The sequence below is a fragment of the Salvelinus namaycush genome, chromosome 25 (assembly GCF_016432855.1).
Source record: "Salvelinus namaycush isolate Seneca chromosome 25, SaNama_1.0, whole genome shotgun sequence".
Taxonomy (NCBI): Eukaryota; Metazoa; Chordata; class Actinopteri; order Salmoniformes; family Salmonidae; genus Salvelinus; species Salvelinus namaycush.
Window position 1 is genome coordinate 932,241 of NC_052331.1, and position 24,538 is coordinate 956,778.

Genomic DNA, 24,538 nt, shown 5'->3' on the forward strand with positions numbered 1-24,538 from the left:
GCTGGTAGCTAATCACACAGAACTATTAATCCTATAATACAGTTGAAGTGGGAAGTTTACATACACTTAGGTTGGAGTCATTAAAACTCGTTTTTCAACCACTCCACAAATGTCTTGTTAATAAACTATAGTTTTGGCAAGTCGGTTAGGACATCTACTTTGTGTATGACACAAGTAATTTTCCCAACAATTGTTTACAGACAGATTATTTCACTTATCACAGTTCCAGTGGGTCAGAAGTTAACATACACTAAGTTGACTGTGCCTTTAAACAGCTTGGAAAATTCCCGAAAATTATGTCATGGCTTTAGAAGCTTCTGATAGGCTAATTGACATAATTGGAGTCAATTGGAGGTGTACCTGTGGATGTATTTCAAGGCCTACCTTAAAACTCCGTGCCTCTTTGCTTGACATCATGGGGAAAATCAAAAGAAATCAGCCCACAAAATTGTAGACCTCCCCAAGTTTGGTTCATCCTTGGGAGCAATTTCCAAACGCCTGAAGGTACCACATTCATCTGTACAAACAATCGTACGCAAGTATAAACACCATGGGACCACGCAGCCGTCATCCCGCTCAGAAGGAGATGCGTTCTGTCTCCTAGAGATTAATGTACTTTGGTGCGAAAAGTGCAAATCAATCCCAGAACAACAGCAAAGGACCTTGTGAAGATGCTGGAGGAAACGGGTACAAAATTATTTATATCCACAGTAAAACGAGTCCTATATAGACATAACCTGAAAGGCTGCTCAGCAAGGATGAAGCCACTGCTCAAAAACCGCCATAAAAAAGCCAGGCTACAGTTTGCAACTGCACATGGGGACAAAGATTGTACTTTTTGGAGAAATGTCCTCTGGTCTGATGAAACAAAAATAGAACTGTTTGGCCATAATGACCATTGTTGTGTTTGGAGGGAAAAGGGGGATGCTTGCAAGCCAAAGAACACCATCCCAACCGTGAAGCACGGGGGTGGCATCATCATGTTGTGGGGGTGCTTTGCTGCAGGAGGGACTGGTGCACTTCACAAAATAGATGGCGTCATGAGGGAGGAAAATGATGTGGATATATTGAAGCAAAATCTCAAGACATCAGTCAGGAAGTTAAAGCTTGGTCGCAAATGGGTCTTCCAAATGGACAATGACCCCAAGCATACTTCCAAAGTTGTGGCAAAATGGCTTAAGGACAACAAAGTCAAGGTATTGGAGTGGCCATCACAACGCCCTGACCTCAATCCCATAGAAAATTTGTGGGCAGAACTGAAAAAGCGTGTGCGAGCAAGGAGGCCTACAAACCTGACTCAGTTACACCAGCTCTGTCAGGAGGAAAGGTCCAGAATTCACCCAACTTATTGTGGGAAGCTTGTGGAAGGCTACCCAAAACGTTTAACCCAAGTTAAACAATTTAAAGGCAATAATACCAAATACTAATTGAGTGTATGTAAACTTCTGACCCACTGGGAATGTGATGAAAGAAATAAAAGCTGGAATAAATGATTCTCTATACTATTATTCTGACATTTCACATTCTTAAAATAAAGTGGTGATCCTAACTGACCTAAAACAGGGAATTTTTACTAGGATTAAATATCAGGAATTGTGATAAACGGAGTTTAAATGCATTTGACTAATGTGTATAAAAACTTCCGACTTCAAATGTATATATCCCGCACAGCCACACTGCCTGGCTGGGGAGCTGTGCGCACTGTGATTCGGCTTAAGATTCATTTTTAGAAGCGCTGTGCCCAGGCATGAAAGTTAGTGTAATTAAAGTGAAACTTTATCCTTGTGTGTCATGGCTATTTACATTTGTTTTGTTTACAAGAAAGGTTGTTTTCCAATGTTTGAGTTTGCTTCAACTGCTAGCAAAGATCGGCTACTGGTCAGATTCTCTACCTAAAAGGCACACTGTCACTGAAAGACTTGAGAGCTTGAGTGTCCTGCCCTCGTTGCCACGGTAACCTCCCGCCCTTAAAGTGGCAGCTGAGTTTTTTTTGTCTGGTCAGTGATACTCAGGTTACAAAAAAAAGGGAAATAAAATGCATCACTATACCACATCACTTCTTACTAGTAATACATGTGTTGTTTAACAAACATTACAAAGCATGCTCATCCCTTGTATGTAAAACAAAAAAGTGTAATTATGACAAAATATTTTGGCTGGTAAAAAATTTGAGTGGCTGGTTTTCTTTTTTTGTTGTCTACCTGCCACAGTGGCTGGTGGACCAAAAAGTTTGTTTTAGGCTCTGAATAGGGTGCTATGTGGGACACACCCATGGTGGTGGTGTTGTGTGATTTATGTATTCACACTCTGTGTGTAATGGTGTGTGTTAATGGTATGTGTGCTGGTTGCTGTCATGTCCTTTTGTTTTAATGAAAGCAAGTTTGTCCTCATTTTGGTTGGTAGCTCCCATGTCAACATGGCTGCCAATGTGTTTGTTGCTACTGTAACTAGCAAGCTTCAGTCTCGCATGACCTTACTACAAAGTCTCGTTCATCACTATGGCTTATTGGGAAAAAAACACGAGGAAGCCTGGAAGCAGAGGCGATAGAGGCCGAGGATCTTCTTGCGCGCTAGCTGCACTTACACCGTGTCCTCTCTTGTCATTAGGAACCTCAGGAGAATCTCCTCCACCAACCTTTTGTGCTCCCAGAATAGAGCTGTTTTCCCTCCTTACCCAACTGGGTGCTGACAGTCAGGCCTCTAGTCGCGAGGTAGCTGAGGAAAACACCGCCTTTAGGAGAAGTCAAATACTGTTGTTTCTGTTGTCATAAATGGATAGTACACACTGCCTATTGCACATCACTGAGACACTACACACACACAGCATGTGTGTCACCCAAGGACATGAGGGTACAATCCTGTATAGTTTGGGCACGTTGGGGGTTTGAACGTTTAAACGGATCCTTCACGCTAAGAAGGGAAAAAATAAAATAAATATTTTGACGTCGATGCAGAAAGTAAACAGTATAGTGGTTCAATTTCCGCCACAATTTAGAGTGTTGAAGTTAGAGGCTCGACTTCTCCACTGTTTTGGTGCCCTGGCTACCATGCTGTGAACAGCGTGAAGCGAACCTGTGCGGAGATGCTGTGTGAGAGCATCGTGTTGCATCTCGCTCATCTCAATATCCTAGCTTATTCATTGACGATAGGCCCTGCTTTACTGAAGCTGGGACACGTCGCAAGCCACGAAATTGCGAGATACAGCATTCCATTGCGAGATGCAACTTTTGATTGCCGATAGATAGGCCTAGTGCACTGACTCAGCCTGGTGGTCGATCCTCTCTAGCTCGCTATGAAAGATGCAGGTATTTGTGTTCTCGGAAGTACGGCGACTAATCTTGAAACTCAGAAATAGGAGTCGATGTGCAAAGGAGTCCACCACTACGTCATTGTCGTTAAGTTGGAGAAATGGCAGAGAAAGGCAAGCGACATGAACGAAGTGGAAAAACCAGTATTTTTTGGTGTTTTGTTTAAACATTCAGATTTTTTCTCTCTCCATCTGTCACATCCCTAATGTACGTTACTTTGTTGCTACTGGACTGTGAAGGTATGACGTGGGGCCATTATCAGCATGCTCGAGGGAGTGACACACTCTGTGTAGTGGCATCATCAGGGTTCCTATGACACACAGGCTATGGTACCCATGGGCAGAGGGGTCAGGGCCATATGTCCACACACAGACACAGCTCCCAGCCTCACTTGGGTCACTTCCTCCCCGTCACTGCTCTGCTTCCTGTAGCTCTGTAGCCTGATGACTCATGGATGGCTGTGTGTGTGTGTGTGTGTGTGTGTGTGTGTGTGTGTGTGTGTGTTAGCTGCATCACTTGCGTGTTGCATGCCCTCTGCTTCTCTCCTCTCATCACAACAACACGACACAGATTGATCATCAGATGGGATTCTGACTGACAGGAATCAATTCCTCCGTTTGTACATCCATGAGAGAAATACAACTGTACTGTACTCCCAAAGCAATATCCCTCTGTCCCTTTACTGTTTGTTTACGTTTATGTGTGTACACTGTGGTGTGCGCACTGTAAGGTGCGTCATTATCCTGTCCTCCCACTCTCTGTGTGCGTGTTTTTTTTTTTTTAGATGACTCAGAGGTAAGCAGTGACAACTGGGTAATTCATTATCTCGACGAAACTAGTCTGCAGACTAGAGGAAACTAGTCTTCAGCCTGGAGATGGCTGAGAAGGGAGAGATTGGACTGAGTGGCTGGGAGGGGCAGACGGAGTGTGTGTGTGACGCTGCCACTGATGACAGGCGTCTAGACAGTGCCCATGTGGCCTGAAAAATGTGCCTCAGGCCAGCAGCCAACTCTGGTCAGGAACAAACCTGTGTGTGTGTGTGTGTGTGTGTGTGTGTGTGTGTGTGTGTGTGTGTCGTGACTGATATTTATCTGTATGTCTGTCTGCTTTTGTTTTTCCTTCCTGTGTTTGTGTCTGAAGGAAAGAGACAGAGGAACAGGTGTGTGTCTTTAACCAGACAGTCACAAGGGTTCTTTCAGCATGTTCTTCTTAGGGCACAGAGAGAATGAAGTGTGAGACACACAGACACACACACACAGACACACACACAGACACACAGACACACAGACACGCAGACACACAGACACGCAGACACGCACACACACACACACACACACACACACACACACACACACACACACACACACACACACAGTGAACTCTGATACTGCTCTAACAACAGTGAGCTCTGGAACAGGATGTGGTAGACTACAGACAGGGCGGACCCACTGACTGCTGTGTGTGTGTGTGTGTCTTTTTCTCCCTTGTTTCCCGTTCGTGGAGACGGAGAATGCTAACCCAAACAGAGTTTTACTTCCTTGTAGAGACCAGCTCCTGTCTTTTCCTGGCCCCTTCTTCTTAACCGTCTAGAGTCTAAGCCCTGTCTAAGCCGGGGGAGGGTTGTTCTAGGGTAACATATGGAATTGTTTTAAGATGGTCATGCCAATGATCAGTTAGCTATTTGATTTAGAATTTTAAGACCCCTTAAAACTTCTTGAGAATACAGGGGGTGCTATTTTCCCATTAGCATAATTTGCTCAACAGATTAAACTGCCTCTTATTCAATTATTGCTCTTACTACATGCATATAAATAATACCATTGGAAAGAAAACAATCTCTAGTTTCTAAAACCGTTTCAATTTTGTCTCTGAGTGATACAGAAGTCATTTCACAGCACTTTCCATGACCAAGAACATAAAATCAAGATGTGTTATGCTGGCTTCAAAGCTCTGCCTATATATGGTCGTGCCCCCTATGACCCGAAACACACCTCATTCGCCTTCCTCTGGGTGTCAAGAAGACGTCAGAGGAGAAATTCTTTGTTTATCTGGTACTGACGTGAAATAAGACCTATTTCTTTGGCGTGACCGACAACTTCCGGTTTGCTGATTCGCACGAGTTGGAGCTGCGATTGTGTACTGTTTTGCTGGCGTTATGGATGAAAACTATCTCCGTGTCGAATTTTGTTTGATACATGTGACCATATCATCGTAATGTATGTTTTTTCAATATAGTTTAATCAGATTATTTGAATTTTTTTGGGAGTTTTGCGGTGTTCCGTTGTCACAATTTATTTACATTTGAGAGATCTGTGCCACTCGACCGGTACCTGTGCTAAATGGAGTGGGAAAGGAAGATTTCTGAACGGAACCAACGACTCATCTTGACAAAGGACACTTTGATCAACATTCTGATGAAAGATCAGCCATAGTAAGACCCAATTTACGATGTTATATCATATCTGTTGTGCATGTGAACTGACCGTGGGCGCCTAGCCGAATCTGCCTTGTATAGCTATGCTAATTTAGCGCTACATTTTGTTTTCGTTATAAAACATTTAATAAATCTGAAATATTGTTTGGATTCACCAGATGTTGGGCTTTCAATATCTGTACGCTGTGTATTTTTCTGAAATGTTTTAAGATGAGTAATTCGTTATATGACGTTGGTCTCTGTAATTGTTCTGGCTGGGTCAGCACTATTTCAGATTGCAGCTGCAATGTAGAACTGTGATTTATACCTGAAAAATGCACATTTTTCCCCAAAAAAACTATGCTATACCATAAATATGTTATCAGACTGTCATATTATGAAGTTGTTTCTTGGTTAGTGGCTATATATATTTTTATCTAGTCGAATTAGTGATAGCTACTGACGCAGGAAAAAGCTGTTGGGAGTAAAAAAATCGTGTCCTTTGCTAACGTGGTTAGCTAATAGATTTACATATTGTGTCTTCCCTGTAAAACATTTTAAAAATCTGAAATGGTGGCTTTATTCACAAGATCTGTATCTTTCATTAGGTGGCTTGGACTTGTGATTTAATGATATTTAGATGCTACTATTTAATTGTGACGCTATGCTAGCGATGCTAATCAGTGTGGGGGGGGGGGGGGGTGATCCCGGATCCGGGGTTGAGGCTCGTTAGAGGTTTTAAGTATCAAAAAAATCGGAATAATTATTGGGTGAAACAATGAATTTGGCATTACTGCTATTAGCCAATACAAATGCATTGAATAACATATTCACTACATGGAACAACAGATATCCCCCCCCCCCCCCCCCCCCAAAAAAAAATGTTTTTTCTTAAGCGTCTGTCATATATCTGAGAGATATAAGAAAGATCAGGAAACTATTTTTAATATTTTTTTTTATATATACATGTATGTATCCCTTTATTTTAGGAACGAAACTATCTTTGGAAAGTATTCAGACCCTTTGACTTTTTCCACATTTTTGTTATGTTACAGCCTTATCCTAAAATGGCTTAAATTATTTTTCCCCCTCATCAATCTACACACAATACCCCATAATGACAAAGCGAAAACAGGATTGTAGAAACTTTTGATCATTTATTTGAAAAACACCCCCCATCTATTTTACATACCCTTTTCAATGAGACTAGAAATTGAGCGCAGGTGCATCCATTGATTGTCCTTGATGTTTCCACAACTTGATTGGAGTTCACCTGTGGTAAATTCAATTGATTGGACATGATTTGGAAAGGTGCACACCTGTCTATATACAGGTCCCACAGCTGACAGTGCATGTCAGAGCAAAAACCAAGACCTGAGCTCAATGAAATTGTCCATAGAGCTCCAAGACAGGATTGTGTCGAGGCACAGACCTGGGGAAAGCTACCAAAAAATGTCTGCAGCATTGAAGGTCCCCAAGAACACAGTGGCCTCCGTCATTCTTAAATGGAAGAAGTTTGGAACCACCAAGACTCGTTCTAGACCTGGCCCCCCTGTCAAACTGAGCAATCGGGAGAGAAAGGCTTTGTTCAGGGAGGTGATCAACAACCCTATGTCACTCTGACAGAGCTCCAGCGTTCCTTTTGTGGAGATGGTTGTCCTTCTGGAAGGTTCTCCCATCTCTGGAGCACTCCCATCTCTGGAGCACTCCACCAATCAGGCCTTTATGGTAGAGTGGCCAGACGGAAACTGCTCCTCAGTAAAAGGCACATGATAGCCCGCCTGGAGTTTGCCAAAAGGCACCTGAAGTACTCTCAGACCATGAGAAACAAAGTTCTCTGGTCTGTTGAAACCAAACTTGAACTCTTTGGCCTGAATGCCAAGTGCCACGTCGGGAGGAAACCTGGCACCATCCCAAGGGTGAAGCATGGTGGTGGCAGCATCATGCTGTGGGGATGCCTGTTGCGCATGGCACCGCACAAAAATCAGTCAGAATTTTGAAACGATCTAACCAGAAACTGAATTGTTTAAAACCTGGACATTTTGTGTAATTTTATGAAGCGGGTCTTACTTTGTTTCAAAGTAGCCTAGCCAAAATTGGACCTTAGAAATATTGAGGAATTATTTGATAAACACCATTGAAACGAGCATTTTTCTCATGTTCTTTTGGTTTTCAACTTTTTTTTATTGTCCAGCAGCAAAGGCATAATCCGAATCATATAAGTAACCCATGCTAGTTGATGATAACCCTAATCATATAAGTAACCCATACTAGTTGATGATAATCCTAGTCATATAAGTAACCCCTGCTAGTTGATGCATCTTTAGATCTCCCCTCTTTTCATTTCTAATGGATATTTTAATCTCTTGACACATGAAACCGCTCACATGTGCGGTGCGCTTTTGAGAACAATGTTTTCCCACCAATTGTATTTTTGGAACATTTCCGCGTAGCCTACATCCATGTCTGCATTGCTGATCTTATAATATGAGGTCGAGACGAAATGATAACCCATTGTTGACGTTATTAAACATGGATGAAGTGGCGACGCGTGTGTACAATTGAACTCCTGTTCTTCGGGTTTGTCTAATTGTCCTTTTCCAACTGTTGTGCGTTGACAATGAATGTAGGTAACGTTAGCAGCCAGCCTAGTACCTTTACATGACACGATGAATACAAAAAGGTCACCGGTGAACCTGGTGTTTTGTTTTTTACAGTCTATGAGTGAACGAGTTCCTTGGTTCATTGTACTGAGAGTTAACTATTGGTCTTCTTGACTCTAATGCAGTTTCTTTTTACTGGCTTCGTTGGGGAGTGTTTTACATCAGGTTGATCTTTAATTTGGTCAGCGGGGTTGACAACATTATTATGGGATGATGCATTAACTTCTCCAGCGTACATTATAGTAATCGACATTGTGTTTTTTTAAGAAGATAAATACATATTTTATTTCATTACAGAGACAAATACATAGTATTGTATGAACTGAAAGAAGCCAATCATTTCTCAATAAAAATTGAAAACATAAAAACATTTTAGAGTCCCCACTACAACAAAGAAATAGTTAAATGCATGTATTTTTGTCCTTGAAAAATTACATTGAAATACCGTCAATTCCTATGGAGGCTGTTCCTTGGGAGTATCATTATTGGCGGACGGTGACTTCAGAACAGCGCCCCCTGTCATTCATCTAGTGAATACATGTATATCATTGGTCTGACCCTCCTCAGCAGTGTATGAGATGTGGAGTAGAGACATGAACCCTGGCAGTGTGTGTGTTTGTGGCTGGTAGATTATAACAGTAGGGGAGACCTGTTCCTGTGCCTAGAATACTAATCCACATTGTCATACAGCTTGGGATTGTCATACAGCTTGGGGTTCTCACACATAGCTAATTGTGTGTGTGTATATATAGGTATATAAGCACACATGCTCACACACTACAGAGTCACGCAATAGTCCGTTTGTGTGTATGTATATGTTTAGTTTAGTTTATAAGTCACATGCACAGGGTTACAGCTGTGTCCTGGAGTACAGGCAGTGAGCACCCAATGGTGCGTTGGGCTGAGCGTACCACCCTCTGTAGAGCCTTGCAGTCAGCGGCGGTGGAGTTGCCTTACCAGGCCGTGAAGCAGCCCGACAGTATGCTCTCTGGTGCTCCTGTAAGAACACTGAGTGCCCTCGGGGATGTGTGTCACATCAGCACCGGATTCTAATGGTTCCTTGTTTCTCCCTGGGACTCCTGATTGACTGAACCCCCCCCCCCCCCACACACACACACAGTAATGAGTTTGTAATGAGTTGTATTGTCCTCACGGAGAGGCCTCTAACTGACCTGGTGATGGTGTTTGTCTGGTTTAATATGAGAAGGTGATGGATAGAGCGAGGGAGAGAAAAAGGGGGAGAGAGGAATGGAAAGAGAGAGGGACAGACTGCCTCACCACTGCAGTGGCTGATTTGTTGTTACTTACCCCTCCCCTCTCTCTCTCTCTCGCTCGCTCTCGCTCTCGCTCTCCCCCCCCCCCCCACCTCTGCTGCAGTATGCACTGCCTCTCAGAAATACAGCAAACAATTTCAGACACAGACAGCGCACCCCATACACACACTCAGGAATATTCACACTGGCTCAGGTGAGGTGTATTTATTTTTTTATATATTTTTTTGCATTAGTACATTACACACCACACATGTATGTAAACACACACATGGCCAAGCCTAATGCAAAAACACACATACACCTCTCTCTCTTACCTACTACGGGCTTTTCTCACGCTTCTCTCGTGCTCTTCATCCCTCCTTCCCTTGGCTGCGTGTTAGAATTGTTATTGAGCTTTGAACCGTCCTGTTGCATTAGTACTGTGTGTGTGTGTCAGCCCTGTCTGTCCGCGATGAGCATTAACACATTAGCTCATGGCCTCTTGCTGAGAGTGACCTGGATTAAAACACACACGCACACAACCGGGCAGCAGCTCCAGCAGAGCGAGATTGGACTGCGTGGCTGGGAGGGGGCAGACATTTTTGTTGTAGACATAAAACAACTGATGCCTGTGTGTGCAGTTAATGCTGTCCCCCCCCCCCTCCCCCCAATAATTGAAAAGTCCTGGAAAATAATGTCTTGAAAAAGAGTGGAAGCCTCTGGCTAACCGGCGTCATAACACAGAGGCCCGGCTCGCTCTCTCTCCAGTGTCTAACCCTCCTTCTCTCTCTCTCTCTCTCTCTCTCTCTCTCTCTCTCTCTCTCTCTCTCTCTCTCTCTCTCTCTCTCTCTCTCTCTCTCTCTCTCTCTCTCTCTCTCTCTCTCTCTCTCTCTCTGTCTCTCTGTCTCTGTCTCTGTCTCTGTCTCTGTCTCTGTCTCTGTCTCTCTCTCTCTCTGTCTCTATCTGTGTGTGTGTTTCAGAAGGTGGAAGATGAGGACAGGGACAGCCAGGTGAGGAGATCGCGTCCTCCTGAGCCTCTGGTTTCTCCTAATAGTAAACTGTCCGACAGCGATGCAGCAACCAAGGTACACACACACACACTTGCCACAAGGTACGACACACACACACACACAGGAAGCGGTGTACTGCTGACGATGTAACAGGTTGAATTGACTACACCCTAACCTTCCTCGAACCCCCTACGGCCCTAACCCAACCCCCCCCTTGCCACGTAACCCCACACAAACTGGGGTCATTCCCTAAAACACTCCTATTTGAAAAAGCACGTCATGCTCTCTCTCCTTCTCTCTCAACCCCCACGCCACCCTCCCCTAAACACACATGGCCATTGAAAAATCCATGTGTTTTTATCACAATCTTCTCTAACACGCACACACAATTATAGCTACAAACATTGACATTCAGATATAGGTTTCATATGATAATTAATAAACATCTACAGATCTCTTTTTGGTTTTATCTTTGTGTGATTTTTTTTTTTTTATCTACAGTATATGAACATGTGTATTAATGTGTGTATTAATGTATTATTATGTTTGTTTACAGGCTAAAGCCCAGGCTACTCTGGTGTTCAACCGCTTGTTCCCCCACATTAAGGAAGAGCCTGGCCACCCTGCCATGGTCCATCCCAGGTACATTTGTTTTCCTATTTTCATATATTTTAGCCCACAATGGAGGCTAATCTTCCAAGAGTCCCGGGGACTGGCTAGCTACAGTCTTCCTCCTGTGAAGACCTGGCCCTTGAGAATCTATTCCAAGTAACTTTCCCAACATCCTCTCAGGGACCGTTGCTAGAGCAGTGCTGAAACCCCGCTCTGCCCCTCACCCTGCCTCCAGTTGACCCGACCATGGGCCCGTGCCAGTGTGACTTTCTGTGGTCTTCTGATCAGTAATCGGCTCCAGATTCATGTGGAGACTAGCTGGATTATAGGAGGCATGGCAGGGCAGCATGTGACCGCAGGGAGGAAACAGACAGGCTAGACTATGGGATTACAACTGACCGCTCGACAGGACATGTCTGCCTTAGACTTCAGACTCAGACCCGACCAGACCAGACCAAAGCTGGGTTCCCCGCATTCGGTGGTTTTTACAATGGTCGCTACTGAAGTGCAACGTTAGAACCGAGTGTTTTCTAGAACACCAGTGCGTCTCGCTAGCCTGTGAAAACTTGCCCCATATTAAAGGTGTGCACTATGCAGAAGTCGATCTGCCATTTCGTGGTTGCTAAAATTCGAATCGTTTTGGGCCTACCGAGTGCCGTAGCGGGCTAAGGCACTGCAGTGCTGAGTCCTGGGGCCGTGACCGGGAGCCTCATAGGACGGAGCACAATTTGGTCCAGCGCCGTCCGGGTTAGGGGAGGGTTTGGCCGGGGGGGGCTCATCGCGCTCTTTGCCTCTCCTTGGGCCGGGCGCCTGCAAGCTGACTTCAGTCGTCGGTCGAACAGTGTTTTCTCCGACACATTGGATGACTTCCAGGTTAAGAAGCAGCGTGTTGAGAAGCAGCGTGGCTTCTCAGAAAGGGACATATTGCAGCTTTAAAGAGAGTGTTTCCATAACTGATGTATATCCATTTTACCATTTTAGTGCAACTTGGATGCCAAAAATGCACAAGTGGTATACGTAGAATAACGGTCAGCATGTGTCTCTCTGTAACTCTGTACCTGTATATACATTTGATAACGTCTACTCTCTCCCTCTCTTTCTCTCTCTCCCTAGTCACTTCCTGTATACATATGATAAGATGGTGGCTCCTAACGTGTCTCTGAGGGGTCAGCCGGAGGTCAGCCCTGAGGTACTGGGGGTGCTGCTCAAACACCACTACAGCAGGAGACTGACCCACGGCCACGGCGACACTGCTATGGGTCAGTACCACACACGGAAACACACACACACACACACACACACACACACACACACACACCCACACATGGATGACTCAGCCATGCTGCTGCACCCTCCTGTCACACACATATGAATACATTAGTGCGTTAAAGTCCCAGGTCACGTCCCAAATGTCACCCTATTGCACTACTTTTGACCAGAGCTCTATGGGCCAAAAGTCTATGGGTCAAAAGTAGCGCACAATAAAGGGAATAGGGGTGCCATTGGGGATTCAGTCCTGGAAGTGCGTGTGCATGAGGGACCATTTGTGTGGGTGACTATGTGGTGTCGGGTTGTTAGGTGAATGGTTCTTCTCCAGCTGTGTGGGAGGATGTGTGTATTTGTCCATATATCTGTGTCGCACATGCATGTGTGTGGGTTGACTATGCTGTGTAGGTGGATGTACTGCTTCCATCTCTCAACTTCCCTCTCTTCTTCTTCTTCTCCTTCTTTCTCCCCCCTTCTCCCTCCTCAGATCTCCACGCCTCTCCTGTAGTTGACGAGACCAAGTCTCAGCAGCGCGTCGTTTCCGCTGCCGACCGGGAGCGCCAGCAGCCAGTTTCCATGGAGACCAGCCCCGGCAACAAGAGTTATTCTGCTGTAGCGGGAGCCGCGGCGGTAGCGTCATCGGTAGCGGCGCTGGGGAGTAAAGATGTTCTGTCCTCAGGCTGTGAGGACGACAAGGACAGGATCGTAGTGGAGATCGTTCAGATTTACAGCAGACAGCAGGAGAAACTGCACTCCACCCTGCACAAACAGCTGCATCTAGAGATGGTGAGACACGAGACACACAGTGAGACAACTAGAGGTTGTCTACTCCACCCATTGAAACAGATTTAGCCAGAGAGTCAATGGCATAAAACAACATTTCTCAATCTATTCATCAGGGACTCCTCAGGTCTTCTTAGTTCCAGCACTAACACTCCTGATTCAAGACCAAAGAACCAAGATGTGTGTGTAATATAGTGTAATTTAGAGCTATGTAACTGACCATCCCGTCCTCCGTCTCTAGGAGTTGGAGGCGCTGCGTGGAGGCGAGGCAGCCAGGCTGCAGCAGTTGTCTGCAGAGCAGCGTGAGCTGCAGAGTGAACTGGAGGCGGTCCACACTGAGCACACTCAGAGGCTGGGGCAGGTGAGGGAGGAACAGAGGGAGCTGGAGCACAGGCTGGAACAGCTGCGACAGCAGAGGTGTGTGTGTGACAACAACATACACACACACCAGGAGGCACACTACGCCAACCAGGTAGGCACTGGAGATACACACACACACACACACCACCACATCCTGCTTGACCTCAGACAACACAACACTTAGTCATTCTGGGAAAATATACTCATATCTGTTTGTGACACTGTAGTGGTGTGTGTGGTGTGTAGAGGACACTGGGTCTTTGTTTGGGTTTCCAGTACAGAGCTTTATTTTCAGATAGTGCTGCTGGGCTCAGCTCCGGGAGGAATGTAACACACACACACACACACACAAACCCCTCCTGTCCTGCTGTCTCCTTCAGCCTCGGTGTCTGGCTCAGACTGTCTGGCTGTGTGTGTGTGTGTCCGAGTGTGTGAGTGTCTGTGTGCTGTTCAGACAGTTCAGACTAACCTGACCTCATCTCTCTTTCTTTCTTTCTTCCTCCCTCCCTCCTCCTCTTTAGCTGGCAGAGCTGCGTGGGAGGTTGGACGGTGCGGAGGCTGACAGGGAGGAGCTCCAGGAGGAGTTGAAGAGGGAGCGGGACGCCCGGGAGAAGCTGGAGAGAATAATTTCTCAGCTCAAACACCAGATGGACCAGACGGCTTCTTCCTCGTCTTCCTCAGCCACCACAATTGCTACAGGGAGCCCCTCTTCACCCCCCACCCCCTCCACACAGACACCCCACACAGAGGGTCACATCGCAGGCCTCGAGCAGCAGAACAGCCACGCTCAGAAGTAGCCCCTCACGAAACTCCCCTTTTCCGTTCGTCTCTCAAACCCCCTCCGTTTTGTTCCTCCAACTCACTCCCTCATCCCTCACCCCCTGCTGGCAGAGACAGCAGCCCTAGACAGACAGACAGCGTACTCTGTCCCCCAAGGCTGCTTCTCTCCACTCTGTCTCACGCGTTTCCTTCCTCGTCCCCCCCTCATTTTTACTTCTTTGGAAAAGGAACTCTCGTTGGTTTTTATTTAATATCACATCAAATGAGTTATGTCTTTTTTTTTTTCACACCCCCTATCCTTAAACAGTATTTACATTTTGGGAAGTATATGTTTGTTTTAATTTATAGTTTTTCTGAACAAACTAATGACTGCTTGGCAGACCGATAGGAGTTGGATGTTTTTAGGACCCTTTCCTCCATCCCTCCCTCCTTCCTTGGATCTTGGACTTGCTGTTTTGTCGCCCCCATAGAGACCGGGAAGTCAGTCAGACAGAAAGACAGTTCTCTCCTTGCACCCCTCGACTCTGTTCTGAACTGTGGTTACACTAGCGCTCAGTCGCTCTTTCTACTACTACCTTGCACGCCAACTGGAGCCAAGATGGTGCCCGTGTGGGTGCTCTCAATCTCTGTACATACACCCAGCCCAGCCATTCTGGACCAGCTACCAGCCACACCCAGCAGGAGACTGCATTGACAGACATTTTCATTTCACCTTTGTTTGTTTTTGTACTCATACCTATTCATGGAAAGAAGACAAAAGTTCTAAATGTGTAAAACAAATGAAAACGTTATTGTACAGAGCATTTGCGGTCGTCATTGTTAAGCCTACTGAAAATGCTGATGTGATATTAAGATGTAAAGACATATGAGTGATGCGACTATGAGGACTGCTGAGGTTGTTGTGGTCTGGAACAACAACAAACCCCTGAACTAGTCTGGCTCGGTCTGTTTTGATAGGACATGTCACTCACACACATACACACACACACACACACACCAAATTTCCTTGTGGAAATCTGTCCTGTTTTTAGTTTTGATTTCCCTGTTGGCAGCAGTTGGTGTGTTTGCCATCCTCTCATCTCTCCTTCTCGTGAGAGCAGCAGAACCTAGCTGTCTGCTTGGTGGAATGTGGGTCACAGGTGAAAGGAATTAGTGCAGATTGACAGTGTGGTGTGGGCTGGCTGCTGCCTTGGATCCAGGCCCCTGCTCCCTCTTTCCCCTCCGCGTTATTCCAACTCACTGAACAAACCGATCCCGAGAGGGAGGCGGGAAAGACCAGGATGCAGGGAGTGAGGTACAGTCAAGCGGAGAGAGAAATGGAGGCGGGGGAAGAGAGGAGTGGGAGAGAGACAGTCAGGCGTGGAGAAAAAAAGGAAGAAAGGGGATTGAGGTAGTGCAGGGGGCTGATGCCCTCTCTCTCTCGGGCTGGGTGGGCCGGGAGCGGGTGATGAGGAGGAGAGAGGAGCCTCTTTTGTCCTGTCAGAATTGGGGCAGTTTCTATAGTCTGGGGCCTCTCTCTCTCTTGCCCCCGGGGAGCTGGTACAGGAGCCCCTCTCTCTGCCACACACACACACACACACACATACACACACATCGCCATCTCTCCCTCCCACAAACGTACACACACACAGAACAGGGGTTTTGTCTAGTTGCCAGACAGTCTTTCTTTTATAGCCTCCTAGGCCGACTCAGAGCCAGGCAGCGTGTAAATAGTTGTTTAAAAGAGGTATTGGCCTTGGCTTTAACTCCCAAGCTGCTTTTTTATGCATCTGCTGTACATGCAAGTTGATAGACATTCCACTGTGCTCAACCGTTCAATGCAGATCTCTAAAGAGAATTCCCTACAACATACTCAATGCTCTGCCAGAGTACTAAAGTATAATAGGTCTTATTTTGTAATCGAGTTTCAACTAAGCTACAAAAAGTTATTTTCACGAGGAGAAAAAACAACAACAATGAAACTAACACCCTTGGTGTGTGACGTGAAGTTCACTCGCATGCAGAAATATCCGATCCATACTGCAAATGTATGCTCTCTACCGACCATTGTTCCACATAAACCTTTCTTGGAAATTGTAAACAAAATAAAGAAATAAAAATATATTTAATGTATTAACTAAAGATTTATATTCACTTTGTACATACATTAGTCATTTAATATATTTACTGTGTTATGGGATGATCTTTTAAAGGTTATTATAATATTAACTGGACCAGGCCTGAAGCTCTAAACAGCCCTGATGTTTTTGTTAACTCTGAATTCTTCAAAGATTCACTTAACTTGTTGTTTACCCTGTTAAAGGGACACACAGCAATATGACAATACGCAGCTGAGTGACTTCCTGTTCACACATTATCAACAACCTAATTCAAGATTGACACTTGGCTCTTTCAAAAGAAATTGAGCCATGCCTACATTGGGACTAACCAATAGTGGCAGATTTGAATTTGTCGCCCTGCTGTGTACGACGATATCATATTGCACCTTTTTAAAGGATGTAAACTTGCTGTTGGGAGTATAAATGCATGGTGTTCAGATGTGACCACCTGACAGAGGTCAGAGTTGAATAGGAAAGAAAGAGCATTGTTACAGTACTTCCCCAGAACTGATTGCTTTCATTTGGTTTCTTTTGTGGATGATTTTACCTTGATAGACTGAAGTGTAATCTTTCTCCCTTAATACCTTCCCTTTTTGTGCGCTAAACCCTCATCCCAGACAATTTGAAAATGCACTGAACATTTGTTTATACATTTTTTTTTTTTAAAGAACTTGAAAAGAAACTAAACTAAAGTTTGCATATAACGAGTGGATCGATACCCCTAATTAATTTTGTTAGGTGAATGATTTCTTACTTCTCGCTGAGCCACTCAATTGATACGTTTTTGTAAAAAAATAAAATAAAAAAAGGTCCTGTCCTAAATGGCACCCTATTCCCGATTTTGTAGTGCACTATATAGGGAATATGGTGCCATTTGGGATGCAACCAGTGTCTCCAACGTACACGTTGTTGACCTGTCTCACTACTAGCAAGGAGACACAATGACTGAGGGCATCTGAGCTAGTTTGACCGTTGAAATATACTTCTGGCTTTAGAAGAAGGCTAAATTGTACTAAAGTCCAACTACCTAATCACACCATACAAATGTAGCCTCATTAGATTTTGCAAAGATGAGCGAGAAGTGTGTGTCGAGTTTGTGTCCGAGCGCATGTATTTGTGTCTGACTTGACTGTATGCCATCGATTTGAAAGTGACCGAAGCACAGTAGCTATGAAAAAGGGAGAGGCTTATTCTCAAGTAGCACTGTGGTTGTCCTCATTTTTGTCCAACACACAGACAATTGTCCTCTTCGGGGTATAGAGTCTTTAACGGCATTGTGTTTACATCACAAGATAAATCAGTATTCGGTTTGTTATTATCACCATAATTACCTATCTCTACAGTCTACTGCATTTTGTTTTTTAACAATCGTTCTGGGGTATCTAATGTATTTCTGTATTTTATTTTCTGTCGAGTGTAAATTGAATTTATATACAAGAGGGCGCTCTATAATGACTTTAGTTAAATGCCATAATAATGATATGATAGATACCAATGGATTAAAAGAAGTCCAAAAAAATACTATATAACACAGCGGGCTGGGCCCTCTTGCATTCGCATTGTTATGAGAACTAATATTGTGTCCCAAAAGGCTCCCTGTTCCCTACACCGTAAGCAACTTTTTGTTCCGGGGCCCTACGGGCCATGGTCAAAAGTAGTGCACTATATAGGGAATAGGGTGTCATTTAGGACACAAGCCTAAGACAGATGTGCTTTGTACAGAGTTTAAAAAATATATGTTTTTAGAGGGGTGCAATTTGCCCAACTCACTACTAACTAGACCATTACCATTAGGCTTGGTCCTGGCCTTGCTTCAGAAGCACAGCTAAACAGTAACTATCATTTCCATGATATATATATATTTTTTTACATGCATCCCCAATGGATTGTTCCCAGACATAAAAGGATAGTTCAGCGCTTTTACATTTTTAGATATATAAAATGGCTGAACTATCCCTTTTAACGAAGAAGGCGATGAAGTGTAGAAGTGGCGCTCTTTAACAATGGCAACAAGTTGGATTTTGGATCGGTGAAATAACGCTAGATCAATTGTTTCCATTTATGCTCTTGTAGTCTAAATATTTATTTATAAACACCCTTCTTATTTACAAGCGTGGGACCTGGCCAGGACATTACACCTCGTCCTAGCTAGGTCCCACCTGGTTAATGATTTCACAAAATGGTTCTTAATATGATGTATGCCTGGGATAAACACGCCATGTTTTCAGTTTAAAGTTAGTAGGCTACACCTGACAAATCATAGTTTAAAGAAGAACTGTTATCTTTTTATGGCTTTTTTTTATTCAGAAACCTGTATGGCAGTGAGTGTCTATGTATGACCATTGCATACCATGTTGCCAACAACGATTGAGTGATTGAGACGTTTTTTTTTTTGTTGTTGCATGAAACGAGACACTGTTCTCCTACCTCATGTTGTGATATAAAATGTTTTTTAAGCAGAGGACACTGCATCTTTTAACCTTTGATCATCATTGATATTTACTAGTAAACGATGACGACATACCTGTACTTGCTTTTAGCTAATACCTCAGTTGTATATCTCGTGTTCAGTGTTTTTTTTTCTTTCTCTCCCGCCCTTATTTCAGATCTTGTAAATATACACTGTGTAAACAATGAACTTGGATCACATTCAAGTAAAGTTCTGTAGTGTCACAATTGGTGTCGTGAATCTTCTTTTCTTCGGGAGTCGAGACTGATGTCGTAGACTATCACTGATAGTTTAAAGTAGAATAGGACATCGTTATTATCGCTCATAGGCAATTAGCTGTACATCAGCCAGTCAAAGTATATACAAATACTATAACTAGAGTACAAAAAAACATAACTGTACATCATAAAATTAACTCGTTACATTGTATGCATCATTATCCAAAATACAACAATGGCCTACACATCAAGTAGACAGAACTACGTGAATGTGAATATGCAGATATTTTTGTGTGTTCATGTTAAAGTTAACATGAGAATGACAACTGACCAGCCGGTCTTATTTTTATTCTCGGTACCCAGAACCAAACCAAACCTTCCGTTGTGTAATATTTAATCTTTCATGAGAGACTACATAGTCTTACAAGTCAAGACTAAGAGTGTGACTTATAAATACCCTGTTAAGATTTGTACAGCTCTCTTGCCTGATAATGACAAAAAAACAAAGGACCTACAGTATATGGACTCCATTGTGTATGTCTTGTCACTGGACTTACAGAGTGGCCCTTAATGCATTACAGCTCAGTGTGGCTTTAAGCATTAGGGGACAAGTGTAGCTCCTCCAGCGCAGCATGTGTGCTTAGGTGCAGTAGGTCTGTCAGTAGTCACTGAGCCCTGAGCTAGCTGAAATGCTAGCCGGGCAGCGAACACACTACACAACCCCAAGAATGAAGCTGTTGAGCGAACAGAACCAGGGAACGTTCAGCCCCAGGTATCCAGGGATCCCGACTTGGAAGACCAGACACAGGCAGGAAAACCAGGAACAGAGCCCAGTCTGAGGAAAATCCACAACACCTGGCGAAACACCTCTACTCTGCACTGCCTGCCGGTGTGACTCCAAAATGGAGGATGAATCCATGTGAGCATCCTTCCACCCCTTGGATACCCATAGGAGACCCTGTGTGGCTATGAACGTACAGCACTGCACAGGCCACAGTCAGTAGCAGCACTTCGGCCAACTGAGGTACGAGCGCTAGTGAACACCCAGCACTGATGCAGCTGGGGAGAAGACTGGTTCCCCAGCACTACAATGACCCCAGACACCAGGAACACATAGAGCAGGGCCACAATCCACAGCAGGGAGACGGCCGCTAAGAACACGATCTTTAAATCCCAGCATGGAGTCCTCATGGTGTAGGGTGAAGTTGCCCCTAGATGGAGATGCTGGGTGAGTTTAGTATTTTGCCCACTAATGGTTACGGTCAGGATTTGGGGGAGCCCGGGAAGCTGATCCTAAATCTCTAACTTCACCCCAGAGCGAAGTGGTCTCAGTCGGACCGGGAACATGACCCAGGTTGTTGGTGGTCCAGTAGTGGTCTAGCCCAGTCAGAACCTCCACAGGCCAGAGGATGCGGTCGTGGGACCAGTTGTATTGCATGTTTTGTGATGGCAGTTTGCTTGAATAGCTTCATCACAAGCTGTTTTTCAGTGGGTCGAATACAGAACATGTCAATTAGCATACTATGATAGATTTATTCAAATATATGTTGGCTACCTCATTGTTCATCAAACATTCATATTTAAATTACCACAATGAATGACAATGTAGAAAAGGATGTAAATCATACACTACACCTGTATCCCAGAGCCATAATATTTAGAGAGTTGGGACAGCTTTGAGGTTTCTGTGTTCTGATGCATTTACATGAAATATGGCAGCTATGTTAGCTCCCCATTAACATAACATGGGGAATATCAAGCAACTGAATGTCTTTTATGCGATCAGCATTTTAAATTCTCAAAGTTGTCCGAACTCTCTAAATATATGGCACTGTTGTAGCCTGTTGGGTGAACAAACATTTCAACTTAGTAGAAGTGATATTCTCAATGCACCTTTGGCCGATGTGTAATGTAGACCTACCGTGTAGCTGTGAGTCTCTTGTGGTTCCCATACGAGCGTTGGGAATAAAAGGCAATGTAGTCAAGGTTGACATCAAGCATCTTACAGTGTAAGTGACCTGTTTGTCCATAGGTTGGACAGTGATATACGTAAGTACCAAAAAGAAAACATAAGTACATAGGGTGTTTGTTCACACAGCAGGTTTATCAATAGAGCGGGAAGATCTATAGACAGTAGACACATATTGCTGTCACAGGTGTGTATCACAGGTCCCGTTGTCAAAGGGTAGAAAAACATGAATAGTCAATTGTATATTGTCCGAGGGGTTGGAAGCCAGGAGCAGAGCAGATTTATGGATGAAGTGCATCGTAGGTACTGATGCCAGACACCCTCTTGTTGGCAGCTCACTTCCCACCACATTTAAATGGCTGACTCAGGATTCAAATGTTCATGTGTTTTCAGTCTAAACTTAAAAATAGGGAGATACATAAGCTACTCAATTGGCAATAGTCTGTTGAAAGTACTAAATGGTAGGTTACACAGAATGCTTCTGTTAGAGCAGTGGTTCCCGACTGAATTTTGCTCTGGCCGGTGTACCCCTGAAGTACCCCCTCTCCTCATGTGCATTTGACCAGTTATCCTATGGTCTCATAAGTCTTCCCCTGTGAATAGCCCAAGTACCCCCGGGGGTCCTAGTAGCCTACTGCTGGTTGTGAACCACTGTTAGAGAGAGGAAGAATCCATAGACTCTAACCACTTCTGGGAAAATTGGAAAACACTAAACAAACAACAAACAGACGAATTATCTATCCAAAATGGAAATGTATGGGTAAACCACTTCTCCAATCTTTTTGTCTCTATAACAAAGAACAAACAGCAAAAACATATACATGATCAAATACAAATCTTAGAATCAACTATTAAAGACTACCAGAACCCACTGGATTCTTCAATTACCTTGAATGAGCTACAGGACAAAATAAAAACCCTCCAACCCAAAAAGGCATGTGGTGTTGATGGTATCCTCAATGAAATGATCAAATTAACAGACAACAAATTCCAATTGGATATACTCTTTAACAACATCCTTAGGTCTGGCATCTTCCCCAATATTTGGAACCAAGGACTGATCACCCCAATCCACAAAAGTGGAGACAAATTTGACCCCAATAACTACCGTGGCATATGCGTCCACAGCAACCTTGGGAAAATCCTCTGCATTATCATTAACAGCAGACTTGTACATTTCCTCACTGAAAACAATGTATTGAGCAAATGTCAAATTGTCTTTTTACCAAATTATCGTACGACAGAACACGTATTCACCCTGCACACCCTAATTGACAAACAAACAAATCAAAACAAAGGCAAAGTCTTCTCATGCTTTGTTGATTTCAAAAAAGCCTTCGACTCAATTTGGCATGAAGCTCTGCCATACAAATTGATGGAAAGTGGTGTTGGGGGAAAAACATCCGACATTATAAAATCCATGTACACAAACAACAAGTGTGCGGTTAAAATAGGCAAAGAACACACACATTTCTTCCCACAGGGCCGTGGGGTGAGACAGGGATGCAGCTTAAGCCCCACCCTCTTCAACATATATATCAACGAATTGGCGAAGGCACTAGAACAGTCTGCAGCACCCGGCCTCACCCTAATAGAATCTGAGGTCAAATGTCCACTGTTTGCTGATGATCTGGTGCTTCTGTCACCAACCAAGGAGGGCCTACAGCAGCACCTAGATCTTCTGCACAGATTCTGCCAGACCTGGGCCCTGACAGTAAATCTCAGTAAGACCAAAATAATGGTGTTCCAAAATAGGTCCAGTCGCCAGGACCACAAATACAAATTCCATCTAGACACCGTTGCCCTAGAGCACACAAAAAACTATACATACCTTGGCCTAAACATCAGCGCCACAGGTAACTTCCACAAAGCTGTGAACGATCTGAGAGACAAGGCAAGAAGGGTATTATATACCATCAAAAGGAACATAAAATTCAACATACAAATTAGGATCTGGCTAAAAATACTTGAATCAGTTATAGAACCCATTGCCCTTTATGGTTGTGAGGTTTGGGGTCTGCTCACCAACCAAGAATTCACAAAATGGGACAAACACCAAATTGAGACTCTGCATGCAGAATACTGCAAAAATATCCTCCGTGTACAACGTAGAACACCAAATAATGCATGCAGAGCAGAATTAGGCCGATACCAGCTAATTATCAAAATCCAAAAAATAGCCGTTAAATTCTACAACCACCTAAAAGAAAGCAATTCCCAAACCTTCCATAACAAAGCCATCACATACAGAGAGATGAACCTGGAGAAGAGTCCCCTAAGCAAGCTGGTCCTGGGGCTCTGTTCACAAACACACCCCACAGAGCCCCAGGACAGCAACACAATTAGACCCAACCAAATCATGAGAAAACAAAAAGATAATTACTTGACACATTGGAAAGAATTAACAACAAAAAAACAGAGCAAACTAGAATGCTATTTGGCCCTAAACAGAGAGTACACAGTGGCAGAATACCTGACCACTGTGACTGACCCAAACATAAGGAAAGCTTTGACTATGTACAGACTCAGTGAGCATAGCCTTGCTATTGAGAAAGGCCGCCGTAGCCTGTCTTCTCTTGAGAGCCAGGTCTGCCTATGTGCACACTGCCCACAAAATGAGGTGGAAACTGAGCTGCACTTCCTAACCTCCTGCCCAATGTATGACCATATTAGAGACACATATTTCCCTCAGATTACACAGATCCGCAAAGAATTCGAAAACAAACCCGATTTTGATAAACTCCCATATCTACTGGGTGAAATACCACAGTGTGCCATCACTGCAGCAAGATTTGTGACCTGTTGCCACAAGAAAAGGTCAACCAATGAAGAAGAAACACCATTGTAAATATAACCCATATTTATGCTTATTTATTTTCCCTTTTGTACTTTAACCATTTGTACATCGTTACAACACATAATATGACATTTGTAATGTCTTTATTATTTTGGAACTTCTGTGAGTGTAAGGTTTACTGTTAATTTTATTGTTTATTTCACTTTGTATATTAATTACTTCACTTGCTTTGGCAATGTTAACATATGTTTCCCATGCCAATAAAGCCCTTTGAATTGAATTGAGAGGGCAGCCTGAGGTCTACTCTCCAGACGATTAATGTTGCGCAGAGGTATGGCATATTTGACGCTCTTGAACAGTCAATCTGAAGCAGCCATTTCTGATTGGCTTCCATTGCGCATGCACACGTAATTTTGTTTTGATTCTGTCAACTGATATCCAATGACTGATATTCTAATGTTTAGCGAGTAGCTTGCTAAAACCACAGACAAACAATTAGCATTGTAATTTTTTTTTGCTTGGATATCAAGCTGACACTATCGTAAGGAGAGCTGCTAA

The 24,538-nt window shown here is 43.9% G+C and overlaps 1 protein-coding gene across 2 annotated transcripts in view; it reads left to right on the plus strand.

Annotated features, from left to right (window-relative positions):
- Positions 1-19,223, plus strand: part of LOC120020102 (ski-like protein) — a 35,685-nt gene extending 16,462 nt beyond the window's left edge. For both annotated transcript variants that reach the window (XM_038963548.1, XM_038963547.1), the window contains exons 3-8: positions 10,618-10,722; positions 11,204-11,289; positions 12,373-12,518; positions 13,013-13,311; positions 13,550-13,780; positions 14,190-19,223. In XM_038963548.1, coding sequence (XP_038819476.1) covers positions 10,618-10,722; positions 11,204-11,289; positions 12,373-12,518; positions 13,013-13,311; positions 13,550-13,780; positions 14,190-14,465 — 1,143 coding nt within the window. In that variant the 3' untranslated portion in view covers positions 14,466-19,223. The remainder of the gene's footprint in view (positions 1-10,617; positions 10,723-11,203; positions 11,290-12,372; positions 12,519-13,012; positions 13,312-13,549; positions 13,781-14,189) is intronic.
- Positions 19,224-24,538: the final 5,315 nt, after the last annotated feature.